The 15,544-nt window shown below is 38.2% G+C and overlaps 1 protein-coding gene across 5 annotated transcripts in view; it reads right to left on the minus strand.

Moving 5' to 3' along the window:
• Positions 1-2,411: 2,411 nt before the first annotated feature.
• The window catches only part of ERICH1 (glutamate rich 1), a 67,028-nt gene continuing 53,895 nt past the window's right edge, over positions 2,412-15,544 (minus strand). For all 5 annotated transcript variants that reach the window (XM_051778127.1, XM_051778129.1, XM_051778128.1 and 2 more), the window contains exons 4-6: positions 9,230-9,607; positions 6,905-7,099; positions 2,412-3,259 (exon numbers count right to left, since the gene is read on the minus strand). In XM_051778127.1, coding sequence (XP_051634087.1) covers positions 3,186-3,259; positions 6,905-7,099; positions 9,230-9,607 — 647 coding nt within the window. In that variant the 3' untranslated portion in view covers positions 2,412-3,185. The remainder of the gene's footprint in view (positions 3,260-6,904; positions 7,100-9,229; positions 9,608-15,544) is intronic.

Below are 15,544 nucleotides of genomic sequence, written 5' to 3' on the forward strand. Positions count from 1 at the left end.
GGCCATCTCCTTTGCCATTTATAAGTTTGGCATGAAAATCCAAAAGGATAAATGTTTCATTGCTATGTTGAAGGAGCCTTGTATAGTGAAAGGCAGACCACAGTATTCACTGGTGGATATTAATTTAAATATTTCAATTTTCATATCCCAGCCGTGTTGGTTACACCACTACTCAAATAAACCTGAAAAGCTGTAGGAAGATTGAGCACCATTTATTTTACAGAAGCAGTACAGAAAAGTGACCAGGTATTAAAATCCTGATGTATGAAATCTTTTTTGACTGCAAATAGGACATTAAACATGGAACCCCTGCTGTTTATAGTACACTGCCTAATTTACTTTAAGTAATGTCCATTCTTTTACTATTAAACTAGATCTTCAGCTCTGTTCTTTTGTGTATTGCTCTTAAGTGTCCTTATGCATGTTGCAAATCAGCACACTGTTGTCTGGCACATTTGTTTCAGAAACAAATACACTCTTATGCAATGGCATTTATCTACAATTACAGTTTACAATTTATCTGCTTGGATTTGGTCCAATTTTCTAAACTCTTCAACATACTTTATCCTCTACTCCTCATAATCCCTGTTAGTGCAATAGTGGCAGGTTTGATAAGTGTAAGCTTCAGCTCCTATCACAGGTCATTTACAAAGACATCAGATATCACCAACTAACTCGCTATGCTCTGAAATTGTTCCCAGGCTTGCTTTGCTGGGGCCAGCTGATTTTTACACAGAATATAAAGCTCTTACAGTGGTAAAAGCAAAGGGAAAAAAGAGAGACTGAAAGTAATCTTCTTTCCATTATTACCTGATTCAAGCAAAGTACATTTTTGACCCAGAAATTTTACTCACATTCTGGGATAATACAAAATTTTACCCTGCTTGAGCAGGGAGGTTGGACCAGATGACCTCACTGTGGTCCCTTCCAACATTACCCATGCTGTGATTCTGTGAAAATATTTCTGTTTGGCAAAGATACCAAAATATGCTCCTCTATATGCAGCTATTTAGAATTCAGTGGTATTTTAAAAATCCCTTTAATACTGAGCAACGTGGTCTAGTGGAAGGTGTCCCCGCCCATGGCAGAGGGGTTAGAGCTTGATGATCTTTATGGTCCCTTCTAACTCAAACCATTCTATGTTTATGAGAAATGGCCAAGCACTGAAAGGAAATACTAAAGAAGAGAAATTAAAGCAATAAACAAAGGTGTGACATGAGTGCATAAGTGCTTATGAGTGTGTAAACGTGTCAGGCTGGAGTAGCTGGTGAGTAGGAGAACCATAGAGTTAAGAGGGGCCAGGATCCAGGCAGGGATATGAGACAGACTGGGGTCCTGTGCCAGTATTCAAGGCATCAAAGCCCTGTGTAGTCATCCACGTGAGCGCTGTGTGTGTCCCCAAGATCCGTGCTAAGCATCAGCACCGTTTGAACCTGGGAACATGAAAGCTGCACTCACCTACACTGGCGTGTGGGGGAGACATCCAGATCTCCAGGTGCACCAGCCTGGGATCCAGAGGACAAGGAGAAGGAATTGACAGGTCCTGGAGTCCACTCAAGGCAGCAGCCTTATAACATCCCTCAGCACAGTCACTCGATTATCAGGAAATGCAGGCACTACAGTGGTTTTTGTGGTCCTTATTTGACCTGGTTTGTACTTGTGTTTCAAAATTCTGCCTTTAATTACGTGACCTCATTTATTTTTTTCATATTCACTGTTTAGGACAGATGATGTTTACCCAATGAGTTGCCGTGTACCCTTTTTTGCAGTTCCTAGGCCTCATTTATTGTGTGACATTCAAACCTTAATCTGAGGATGAAGTTATTAATTTCCCATGGGTCTAGGTGCTCTAGGAGAGTATCTAGGTGCTTCACATCAAAGTGATATTTTCTTCTTTCTCCAGATGTGGGACTGAGGCACACAGGATCTCAGTGAAAAGTCACATCTACAGTACAGTGCCTATGTGTTAGCAATTAAGGAGCATTAAAGCAGAGAGCACCCCTCTGCAATGTTTGGTTTACACATCTTTCCTAACAGATACAGACCAAACTCAAGTTCTTCAGAGCTCCACACAGCTGCCATAGCAACAAGACTAGTTTTTCTGCACCTGCAATCCTTTGGTGTGCTATTGAATCCCTTTTAACTTCTTCAATAAATGAGAAAGAGATATGATTGTATTTTTATTAGAAATTCTTAAGCATCCCTAAACCAATGCCTTACATCAGGATATATCAGGCAACACAATAAAAAATAAAAAACAAAGCAAAAAACCATGCAATGTTTATATAGTTTTATCAGTAATGTATCTCCAAGCACATGTTGGAGGAGATAAATATGTTGCCTCTATCTTACTGATGAAGAAGCTAACACACCAAGATAGAAGACCAGATGAACGACTCGGCTGAAAGCTCTTACTTACAAAGCATTTTTTAATTCATGATTCCAAAACATTTTACAACCATGGATATTATTTACTGTATTATCTACACACGGATAAATTTAGCTGCAGAAAGACTACATAGTAGTAGACAGATTACACAGTAATCAGTGAGAGAACCCAGTCCCATAACTCTGCAGTCAGTGAGGCCTGTCAGATTGTAACAGGCTTAGCCATGGAACAGTTCTGAAAATGCCATCCAAGTTTCTTCATAACTCCAAACAGTACCTACATGACCCACATGTAGAAATACATCTATTTCCACAATTTAGCAGTTTATTCAGCAAAAATATGTTCCTCACGATGTGTTGTTGATTAGATTTAAATATAAAAAATATAGTTTTGTTTTCCAAGCAAGTAGATATACAAAAAAGTCAAGAAATATAATTTCCAGAAAGGAATGATAAATTTACAAACAAAAAAAGGAAATACTATTGTTCTTAAACAAAATACCTGATACAGACTTTATCATTCCAGTTAAGTCCCTTATCCTAAGGAGAAATGTACATAGTAACCCAGCTGAAGACTCAGGTCACACAGCATATGGATATTCCTGACCAACCAAACACAAAAAGTCACATGTTGTTTTACCTTGTTTACTGTCTTCTGAAGTTTGTAACACAATAAAAAATCCATTTACCTGAAGTTGTAGAGTGTGTATTGATACTGCTCTTCCTGAACAATTGCTAGCTGTTTATGAGTTTGTATATTAAATTTTAACCCTGTGCATACAGATGCAGGCAAGGTTTTATTTCCTGTTCTTCACAGGAAGGATATCTGTAATCCAGTAGTGAAACAGAGACGTGGCTACCTTTGTATGATCTGAAACAAAGAAAACACATTCCTCCTGAAATAACTCCATGACATTTCTGAACAGGAAAGACTTGTGTGAGCATTTGTTTCCATTCAATATCAGCATTTCAGTAAAACCAACGAATATATCAGAGCTTGAATACATATGAATTTCTATATAAGCAGGTGCACTTTATTTTAGGAGGTCAGTCATTTGTATGAGAAAATTTTGTTCCTATATTTCAAAATGTCCTATTTGCTATGATTCAATAATTCAGAAAAAAAGGAAGCTGAAATTACATGATCATTGGGTAAGGCTAAAAGAATGCATCTTCACTTCTTTCTGTTTGGAGAGTAATTTCACACCACTGTTGAACTCACAGGAGCATCCAGAAGCCCCAGTTGAGAATGAGTCATCTTGTACACAGAGCTGCACTAAAGCCTCAAAATGCTATGACTTCTGTCTTAATTCAGAGATTACCTATGTGACTTTATTGATTTTAATGACAGGACTTTCCACAGTACTTACCACGTAATGTTCACATTTAAAATGATTCTATAATGTTATGCTAATGTAGTTTTCAAATTTCTTTTCCTTTTCTTTGAATGTTACTTCATAAAAAGAAGTGTAAATTTAATCATTTTAAGGCCTCTGTGTATCAGCCTCTGCACTGTAGGCACACAGTAACTGCATTATTTCTGGTCTGCCAAATGTATCTTCCCCTGCAATGAAGACATATATAAAGGACAACTCTCCAAAAAAAGGCAGATAAAAGAAGCTTCGAGCTCTGCCATGAGTGATAATTTCCTAGGCAACAAGGGAAGAGTATGTTTGAGATTTGAAACTAACCAACAAAGGGAAAACGTTAATAGATAATGGAATGAAGTTGATGAGTAGAAGTTCATAAATGAGTTCATAAATTAGCAGATACTGACTTTTTTTTAATTAGGCGATCACCTATGCTTTAATAATTGATGTGAAATAGGAATTAAGTAGCTCTCATTTAAACAGTTACAGTTTCCAACCAGCAAAAGGAGCACTAATTCCAGTCACAACTCTTCTCCTTTGCCCACTGCACTGTGCAGGACCATGAAGGTCCCTGGCTTCCTTTTGTAAATGAACACAGACTTTCTGACAGAGATCAGCAAAGCCCCCTCATGAGAAATCCATACCTATGTGACTTCTAAACATTCTCTTCCCTGCACTTATACAAGATTTTAGGTAGAGGTAAGTACTCTTTTTGTTAAAGAGTACCAAATAAATGGAAACAGTAATAGGACATTTTGTTGTCTTTTACAGTCTGAGAACAATGACACTTTAAATAATTATGTTCACACAAACACTCCTGACCAACCTCAATTTTGTATGATCACTGAACTACAAGGTCAACTTGACAGAGTAACTTGAAGCACAAAGTACAAGGTAAGTTGATGGAGGATGATAACTAGACAGAACAAGAATCTCTTAACCAGAAATTTTCTTATTTAAATATGTTTTCTCATTTATATGAAGGGTTAAATATAACACCTAATGTTGATAATTTTTGTTTCAATCTCTTTAGCAATTTCTTTGACAGTAAATATTGGGACCTAGGAGCTTAAGATAAAATAGAAACTTATTTCTTCATTGTTTCTTCTTTCTTTTGGTTGCACCGTGATTCCCAATACGAATAACATGCTAAGAGATGTGAAGGAAATACCAAAATGTGGTATTAAACCAGTGATTTTCAATTTGTGATCTGCAGACCAGGGCTTTATTTAAGGGGTCTGTAAAAAGGTACTAAGAAAACAAAACTTATCATAAGGCATAAACTTGGTAACCCCAGTGTAGAGTTAGATGAAACCATAACATACAGATATATTAGGAAATAAAAGACATATAATGGTATGTATAATTTGTAAATTTTACTAAAGGAGAATGTACACTTATATGAAAAAGATGGATCAATTCTCATTTTTTCCTTACTCTTCCCTTCCAGGAATTAAAGATAAAACTGAACAAAACATGGCACCCATCATGACTCCTTTGATGCTAGCAGCTTAAATACAATCATAACCGTGGGAAAAAGGGTTAACATATTGCTTGAACCTTAACATATTAACATATATAAGAATATGCTTAACATATTCTTGAACCACAGGGAATAAAATGTTTACTTTGTAAAAATAATACACCTTTCTAAATTAGATTGGGTATTTTACCATGTTAATATAGAATGACCTTTGCTTCTAGTACATCACACCCCAGTAAAAATAAAGAGAAAAAAGGCAAGATAATCAGACAAACTAGTAAAAAAATAGAGATAACTATGATGTACTGTACATTTTTATCTCCATAAACAGTCCTAACTTGTATTTCTATAATAAGAACTTGAATTTGCTAAGACAACAAGTTTTTGAAGTAACTCTTAACTTTTATCACCTCTTAATTGGGAATGAAACCTAAAATGTAAAATACTCAGACTGGACAAGATGACCTATTTCTGAGACAAAAGTAGGAAAAGCCCCTATAATTAAAGGTTTAATTCGAAGTAAAATTGCAGAGCATTAAATTTTCATTCATTGAAATTCCTGAATTACAAATAGAATGTACTGTTAAACTCTGCTGAAGCAAATTAATACCTAGCAGGTGTTTAATTATCATTTAATAATTTATAAGAATGTATTTTCCTCTTTCTTATGTTGTTATACCTCATGAATATCAAATTAACTACTGTGGTTACATCTTTGTGAACTTGGAATGAGATTAGAATTGAACCTGGAGTGACAAGAGTTACAAAGGGAAAAAAATTAACTGGAAGAGTAAACAATTCCAGGCTCTATCAGTAGAAACATTAATGAATTCTAAAAATCACTCAGAAAATTGTCTTCTGCTTTTCCAAGCAACAAATACATGCATCAGAAAATTATGGGTTTTAATTTGCTTCTGTTTTCTCTCTTCAGTTGGACATTTCTGCTGTATAAAAGTAAAGAGAGCAACTTGTCTCAGGGCTGCAAAACCCAAGAGAATTCCAACTGTATTGCAGAGAATATGGATAAGGCCTGCAAAGAATATCCTGAATGTAGTCACTTCAACAGTTCCATTTTGCTTTAACTGACAGAAGCTAAATTAGTTAATTCAATAAAGTGACAATACCATTTTCATTATTCCTGTTGAGTTCTACCTGGTTTGCACATGTGTATTACATCCAATGAGACTGTGTGATTACAATTAAGATTGTAGAATGTAGGCTTGAAATGCACAGGATTTTGTCCCATGTATATGTAGATGCTTCACATCCATGATAATCTTAAGGGGTGTCATACTCTGTATCTATCCTTAAAAGAATACATATGTACTTCTCTAAGAGTGTCCCTTCCAAAACATATCAGCTCCGAACTCTACAGGCAGGAATTCTCTCTTTTTAGTTTAAAACCCTGAATCATCTTGTATTCTATAGTTGCTGCAAAGTGAGAAAAGTTTCTGTATTGATTGTAACCAAATGGAAAGAGGGTAATCGCTGTATTTTTGGCAAGAATGATATTTTCAAGTTTTATATAAGCATATATTTACCACTATATAATTATTTACAGCTTCCTAATAATAATAATAATTAAAAAGTGATGTGAATTTTAATCCACACACAAAAAAAATCAGTGAATGAACACGAGTGAATGGTACCTAATGGTACCTACCAGGAAGCATCATGGATTGTTCTTGGAATTGTTTCAAGGCATCCTTCAATCTCTCAATATCCTGTAGCAATACAAGGGATTTCAAACGATGTAGATGAGTCACATCTGAGGAAGAGACGGTGCGAGATTCAAGATATTGTAAGAGCTCTTGGGTAGTTGCTGAATTTACAGCAGTATCTGTGCATTCTGATTTCTCTGGAAAAACAATTGGAAAACTATGTTAAAAATGTTCAGTGAACACAGAGAAAAATTTTCCTAATTATATCTTTTCAAAGACAGCATCTTCCTTTTTAGTACAACTGACAACCAAATATCAGGCACTAAAGAGCAGCTTGCTCCTCCAACTTTTTGTTAAATATAAAAACAATAGTAAGAGGGGAAAACTACAAAATTCAATAAGTAAAAAGGACAGTAGGATTCACAATGACAGGAATGTAAGAGGAATCTAAATTTTCAAAATTAGCAGAGGAAGAAGGTGTGATGAAGAAACTGTACAGTGGCCAAAGCACTGTGTTTTTGCTTCCTACACACTATGTATTACAAAAATGCACACATATTTGGAGACAGGGAAACTGTGGAACTACTGCAAAGCACTTCTGGAGGCTACCAATTATCTTGTTATTGTACCTGTATGTTTTTATTTTAAAAGCAGGTATAACAGCATGGAACACAGCAGAGAAGGGCAGGCATTGTTTATACACTACTAAAGCATAAATTCTTCCATTCCAGTAACAAGGTGTAGTCTGTCCCTTTAACCAGACTCCCTTTAATTCTTCTGCTTTTTACCAGTAAGCCAACTGAGAAGAACAGAATTTTCCCGATTCAGCTTTTTAAGATATATAGTAGAAACATAATCCAACGTGACCATTTGAAAATGCTGCTAAAAGCAATGGCTTCCAATTTTATCGAAAAGAAACAGGGAGTGTTAAAGTCATTCAACCAGAAAAGGCAAACAGCATAATGTCAAATCTATATATAAACTACAATTTGCCTAACAAGAAAGTTAGTCACACTCTGATTTGAGGATGTCACATCTTATCTGCAGATGAACTTCCTTTTACCTAAGAATTCCTCTCTGTGGATTCCAAGGTCCTCATTGGTTCAACACTGATCTGCTGGTTCAACACTGATCTGGGCCAGTCAGGCTGTCAAAAACTGTCAAAACCTGAACTTGACTTCCAGAAAAGCTGGAAGCTCAACAACACCCCTTCTTAAAATTCAAGATGCAACACAGTTGTGGACAGCTGATCAGGTTTCTGTTCTGTTCATGCATTAACAGCAGAACTTGAAGAGTTTGCAATCTTTCTCAGTTACTCTGGTGTTCTACCGCAGCAAACACATGTAATTTAGCTTACATTTACTACAGTGAAGTAGTAAAATTCATATTTTTGGTGACGGAAATACATTAGCCAAAAAGTAGGATAGATTTCCAATGCTAGGCTTAGTATGAAGATCTGATGTAGCAGAAAAACTTAACAGCGGAGCAAAGAAAATTCTAAGTATACATCTTGAAAAAAAATAACAAGAAATCCCTGATGTCAACCTAACGGGGTGTTTAAAGTAATTCTGTAGTCTAAAGATGAATTTTACCGGGACTAGGAGCCAAGAGCTCTGACTTAAGATGGACTCATACAGATAAGTAAGTTGTTTAATATTCTCCATTCAGCTCCACAGTAACCAGATGAACATTCAATAGGCCATTAGGGACAACATCCATGCAATCCTTTGAAAAGTGCTATGGAATATGCATTATGCAGTTCTCATTCACCTTGTTCAGAAGTGCTTTATGCCAATACACTTTCGCAGTGCCAACAGTATCCTGCCCTTTCCTCTTGCATGCTGTTTAGATTTCCTTATATAATACAAAGAAATCTTCTCCTGGGAAAGAGAACATTCCGAAAAGTAGGTTGGTTTAGAGATGCTAAGCATGAAAGTAGTTTAGGATAGCAAATGCCCTCATTTGAAGTCCTCTGAAAGGAAGTAATCCTTCTGGATGTTTGCTTGCAGAGGAAAGAAGAATTTGGCCCATTTTAACCACTTGCCCCGAGTGCTTTGGAATGTTTAAGAAAAGAGTAAGGAATATCATGTATATTTTCAAAGACAGAGAAACAAAGAACCACAGGTTTTTTCTATTGATGTGGATTCTTACATATTCATGTGCACACCAGAAAGTGGGACAAATACTAAGAACTCACATGTCTTACTGAGTTCAAGAGAGACACTTCTCTAGTAGATTTGTCCCATATTACAGCATTAATAAATGCACATCCATTTTCCCCTGCGTGGTAATGCTCATGAAAAGAGAGGAGAAAGAGTGGTACATACTGTCAGCAAAATAAATTTGTTGTGTTGCCTGCAGGAAGTCCAGAATGCTATCTGCCTTTTCATGTATGTCTTTTAAGCCTGTTGCTTCTTCTCTGTTGTTTTTGTCAGGCTGATATGTAAAATCCACACTGGTAGTTTTTGTTACCAAGCCAGCTGCTCTCTTTTTTTCTTTCTGTCGCTTCTTTTTCATTTTCCTCTTTTTGTTTCTGCTTATTTTGGGACTGTCTGTCTGCTGCAGCTGTAAATTATCTTGAACTAGAGCCTCCTGCATTCCACAGTCTGTTTGTTCTCCATGTAAATTATTAGAGATTTGCAAACTGCTCTTTTGTTTCTTCCTTCGAACGCACTTTCTCTTGGTTTGCCCTTGATATTCTTCTTCTGCGGATTCAAAAGAGACATGAGAGCTGTAAATAAGATGATCTGTAATAAGCATTTTAGAACTGAGGACAATAAAATATTACACCCTTCAAATTTTGGGATGCCAGAGTGGCTCTAACCTTACTCAATGCATTTAGAAAAGTTGGTTTTGACATTGTAGTACTGAAAGACATTCTAATCATAAAAGTAAGACAATAAACTCTTTCCCCTTCTGCTTTCAATAAAAGACTGTACTCTTCTTTGTGCTACATACTGTACATTGCATTTACTTTCTTAAAGCAGATAATATGGTTCTATACCGAGTGAGGTCAAAACAATCCCCAGAACAAAAAGCAGTATGGACAGGCTGGGGGACTCGGCATGAGAGACGTTCCCAAGGAGTCCCCCCCACCAGTCTGTAGACTTGACCAAGAATGCAAGGAGAACGCACACAACTGACAGCAAAATGTGTTTCTATTGATGATGCTCATTCATGACAGTGTGGTGCTTTAAAAACACCAGGCATCTGCTTCTGACTCATCTACTTCCTCCTCCTTAAACATCCTCCTCCTTTGGGATATCTTACTGTTAGCTCAGTTTTGGACATCAACTTTATAGGCAAAGCAACAGTGACCTTGGCAAGTAGTCTCCAATCTCTTTAACCACCTGCCTCCGTTCTGTTGTTCCCTTGCTACATTATAATTTCCTTACCAGCTAATTTTTCAAAAGGCTCAAATGTCATGGGAAATAAGTCTCTTTTGCTCTCCAAGACAGCTTTTGTGCTTCTTTACTCAGATCTTATCCCTCTACACAAAGCAAGTCATCTCTGACCCTGAACTGACTGCTTCTCCCACACGCTCACTTCTGAGTGTTAGCCCTCCTAACATTAGGCAAGTAAGACTGCCAGAACCCATCTTCCCTTTGAGTGCACTGCTGCTGAAGTCCATACTCATGTCTGTAATAATTCCTGTCTAACTGAAATTCCCTCCTTCATGGTCTAACAAAATCCTCACACGTTTGAACATCATGGAGTGCAGAATACCAGTGTTCTTCTATGTACTGAGTTTGCATGGTAAGATTTTGGTCAGGGTGGGGGCTACAGTGGTGACTTCTGTGAAAAGTTAATTTGCCAGAAGCTTCCTGTATGTCCGATAGAGCCAACGCCAGTCGGTTCCAAGACAGCCCCACTGCTGGCTGGCTAAGGCTGAGCTGTCAGTGACAGCAGTAATGCCTCTGGGATAACATAGCTAAGAAGGGGTAAAAAAGTAATTGTGCAGAAGTAATTGCAGCCAGTGAGACTATGTCAGAGAAACAACTCTGCAGACAGCAAGGTCAGTGAAGAAGGAGGGGGAGGAGGTGCTCTGGGAGCTGGAGCAGATTCCTCCACAGCCCATGGAGCAGAGCATGGTGAGGCAGCTGTGCCCCTGCAGCCCATGGAGGACCATGGTGGAGCAGAGATCCACCTGCAGCCTGTGGAGGACCCCACACTCGAGCAAGTGGAAGCCTGAGGAAGCTGTAGCTTCATAGGAAGCCCACACCAGAGGAGCACCTGGCAGGATCTGTGGCCTTATGGAGAGAGGAACTCACACTGGAGCAGGTTTGCTGGCAGGATTTGTGACCCTGCAGAGGACTCACATTGGAGCAATCTGTTCCTGAAGGACTGCATGCATGCTGGAGGGCTCCTGAAGAGACCCATGCTGGAGCAGTTCATGAAGAACTACAGCCCATGCGAAGGACCATGCTGGAGAAGTTCATGGAAGACTGTCTCCCATGGGAGGGACCTCATGCGGGAGCAGGGGAAGGACTCCTCTCCCTGAGGAAGAAGTAGCAGCAGAAACAACGTGTAATGAACTGGCTGTAACTCCCATTCCCCATCTCCCTGCACTACTGTGAGGGAGGAGGTAGAGAAGAGGGAATAAAGTTAAGCCTGGGAAGATGGGAGGGATGGGGAGGAGGGTGTTTTTAAGATTCAATTTTACTTCTCATTATCTTGCTCTGATTTTGATTGGTAACAAATTCAATTGATTTCCCCAAGTAGAGTCTGTTTTGCCCAGGTGAGTGATGGTAATCGGTGAGTGATCTCTCCCTGCCCTTAGCTCATGAACCTTTATTTTCTCTCCCTTGTTCAGCTGAGGGCAGTGATAGAGTGGCTTTGGTGGGTACTCGGTGCTCAGCCAAGGTCAAACTACCATTTCTAACGTCTTGATCCAGAAAGCTGAGCCATTTATCTTTCCCTCAACCTCTACCTGCATGTTTCTAAATTCCTCACAGTGTACTGAGCCTATTACTCTTATTTATCTGGGCTTACAACATTCCCTTAGGGTCAAAGAATCTTTGCTTTGCTAACACTGGTGTAACACAGGAGAGACACCTGAAGCCCAATGCTCGTTTCAGGATGATATGCATAATCTCCTGAACTGCCTCTGACATTCTCAGCTTGTTTGGCTTTCTCATCACTCCTCCTCCTAACTAGTCTTTGCCTCTATTTTCTCCACGGTTGGAGGCCCTCTCTTTCATTTCTGTTTCTTTTTCTGTCTTGAACTCTGTCAGCTCTGAGCCACTTTCTCTTTAAATATCACTACAGATTTGTAGTTCTTTAGCTGTCAGATGACTCACTGCAAAGCAATTTTCCATACTTTCAATGAAGGCAGGCTGCATAAAAATAAATTTGCTGTATTATAACTGAACACCACAGCATGTTAAAGACATGCCAAACGTCACCCTGGACCCACAGTGTGGAATGTTTCACACTCATGGTATTTGAGCTAAATATCTTTATATGTGATTTGGACATATGGGATGTGGGAAAAATAACGTCTGTGTCATCTTGAAGGAATAAAATATCAGAACTGAAGGCAGATATGAATGGTGAAAGATGCTATAAACAAAACATCACTGTTTCATCTTGAGATCTAACTTGGATTTTCATGGGAATATTTGTGTTATAATAGGTGAATTTCAATGCAAATGTAGGTACATTGTTTTGCAAAATTCCTCAGCCCTCTATTAACTTGAACCTCACTGTTTGCTAAAAACGCTAGTTTAATCTATGCTCTCAGTAAAGTGGCCTAACTTGCTCTTTAAGCATCTGAGAATCACCAAATCTCAGCAAAACTACAGCATGTCGTGCAGACAAGCACCCTCAATTGGTTTGAAACCACTTGAAAAAAACAGTGCAGAAGCCAGGACCGGGCTTAAGATAATTGATCTTTTGTGTCAAATCCAAAAGTTTCTTTATCCTAGGTACCTTAGGACAGCAGAAGGTCTGAAGAGACCATGGTGAAGCTCTCAAAAGGTAGACTGAATGTAGCCTTCCTATGTGTAGGTATTAAGATAACTACCTGACTGAAAGTAAAGAAAAACTATGCTTTCCTGCAACACGGGAAAAAAATCAAACAGAAGACTCTACTACCCTACCTAAGTTCTCTTGAGGAGTTAAGAGTGGCAGTCCTTTAGCGGTTTTTGTCATTCTTTGTCCTGTATTTTAGCATCTGTTTAGTATCTACTCTTCCATGTGTGGGAGCTACTAATGATTCAGCATCAGGAACAGACGAAATTAGATGCTTACGAATGCAAAGCAATGCACACAAAAGGGATTAATTTGAATAACCTACTGCTAGGGCTAGAGTGAACTGCTATCAGCTCAAGAAAAACAAAAGCCAGACCTGTGCATCAGTATAGAAAGCTCAGTGAAAACATTTGCTCAGTGGGTATCAACGATCAAAACAGCTAACACCTTGTTTGCATACATAAGAAAGGAGATGGAAAATAACTGGAAAAATATTCCAAAGCTATTATATAAACCTGTTGTACTCTTCAAGCTTGTAATACTGTGTTTCTTAGCATAATCCCTGAGTAAGATGACTTTGGCAGACAAGAGGAGGACTCTTACAGAAGTTACCAGAGAAAGAAACTCCAAAAATGTTTGTATTATTTGACTTGAAAGAAAGAGTAACAAAACAGACTTCATTTCTGCCTCCTCATGCAAGAACAAGGTGGTGTCCAATTAACCTGAGCAGTTTCACCAGCTAACAGAAGAAAGTAAATCCTTGTGTTACTAATGGTACAGATTGCTACTGAATTCCCATGTGTGTGGCATGCACAGGAGATTGAAGAACTGGTTCTTCATATAGCCAGTAAGGCTACCTGATTATAACAGCCATGCTAAAATATAAATAAGAGTTGCACAAGGAACATAAACCATAAAGTTTAGGTCACGTCTCACACAAGGATCTCAACAAGCAACATGTTCAGTGGGATCTGCTCCCACAGCTTTAGCTGTCTGAAAATACTCAGTGCATACCTAGACTTATGCCCCCTCAGATAACCCAAGAGACGCTACCATCTTCAGAAAACAGTTTGCCTCATCCTAAACCAGCCCGGATGGAAATGCAAGCTGAAGGACTAATCTCTCTCTCTCCCCTTCTGTTAACCACAAAGGAAATGGAGATAATGAATTTTGACTAGAGGCTTGCAACAACTGAGAAGAATTAGTCTCTTTTATAAAAATTATTAGTATGGAAGAAGGTGTTTCATAACATGAGTCTGCTCATGAGATCCACTGTTTTATTAAAAACACCCAAACAAAACAAACGAACTTCTGACAGATTCTCTAGATTTCAAACCAATAGGGAGGCCTGATAAAATTTCAATAGATACAAATTTGGTTCTAATAACTTTTCCCACTGATGGAAAGTGCTGCATAATTATAACAAATGCAAGGAATATATACTATGCAAGCAATCTCAGGATGGTGAACAAGTACTTCAGCAATAACGACAGGAATAGCAGCTTTTGGGTCACACTAACTCTAGCCACAACTGCACCTACAGCTTGTCCTAATTCCAAAAGAGCTGATGATTCTTCCCCTGTTCCATAATGGCCTGTCACCTCTCTCCCTCCTAAGACCCATCTCTGTTCCACAAATCACTTAATTGATCACGTAATCTAATTATCCAGAAGCAATTGACTCTAACCTGTTTAGCTGCACTTGGTGCTCTCTCAGACTGAGCAAAGTGTCTCCCTGACGGAATGCCCATATACATTTTCCAGTCACAGTCATAACATCATGGGCATTTCTTTCAGCCTTAATAAGAACACCTTCCTCAGGAACTGTTTGGAGTTAAATTTTTATTTAGCATAGATTACTTTTTGGATGCAGTTTACCACGCAGGTGCACAGTCGCCATAGCCTGATTGACAGTACGATATAGAAGTGGGAATGAGCAGCCTGAAAATGAAAGCTAGCTGTAAAAGTCATTTTCTAACAGCCTATCTTATCTTGTCTGAAAGACTAAAACGTTTCCTCCATTCAAACTGCATGATTCTTTAACAGAACAGAGGTAGAAATATGTCAAAACCCAGACTTAAAATGAAATAAGAGGACTCGTTTATAGATAGAGCGTATTGAATTTTGATAATGAAAATCACTGCATCGAGTTTCTATCTTCAAGGAAAACCAAAAAAATAATAAAAAATAGAAAATAAAAAAATAATTATTGACATTAAGATTACCAATAAGTTAACTTTTATTTACTAACTTCTATTACATTAGTAAGTTACTTTGTATTCATCATCAGGGCAGCTGGAGACACAAACAGATTAAATACAAAGCTTAACATAGGCTAACTAACAGCTGACTTCCTCCTGTCCAGACTAACCATCAGCATGAACACCCTGTTGGCAACTCTGTGATGGAAAAGATGAGCTTCCTCGAGTTTATCTGTACTATTTTGGTTCCTTCAGACAATGGCAGACGGAAACATTGTGGGACAGCATCCTGTAAGACACTGAAAAATGGGAGGCTGTTTACTTAGTGTCTGCAAGTCTAAGAGGATATCAAATTCCACAGCATGCCAAAATGAAGTTTGGCTCTGAGAATAAGCTGACAATGCTAGGGATTTTTAAAAATCAGGTCCCTGAATATTATAAGAACAAACTTTAGGCGTATAAAGCAGAC

This window comes from Manacus candei, unplaced genomic scaffold (assembly GCF_025592945.1).
Source record: "Manacus candei isolate 608988 ecotype Guabito, Panama unplaced genomic scaffold, ASM2559294v1 h1tg000011l, whole genome shotgun sequence".
Classification (NCBI taxonomy): domain Eukaryota; kingdom Metazoa; phylum Chordata; class Aves; order Passeriformes; family Pipridae; genus Manacus; species Manacus candei.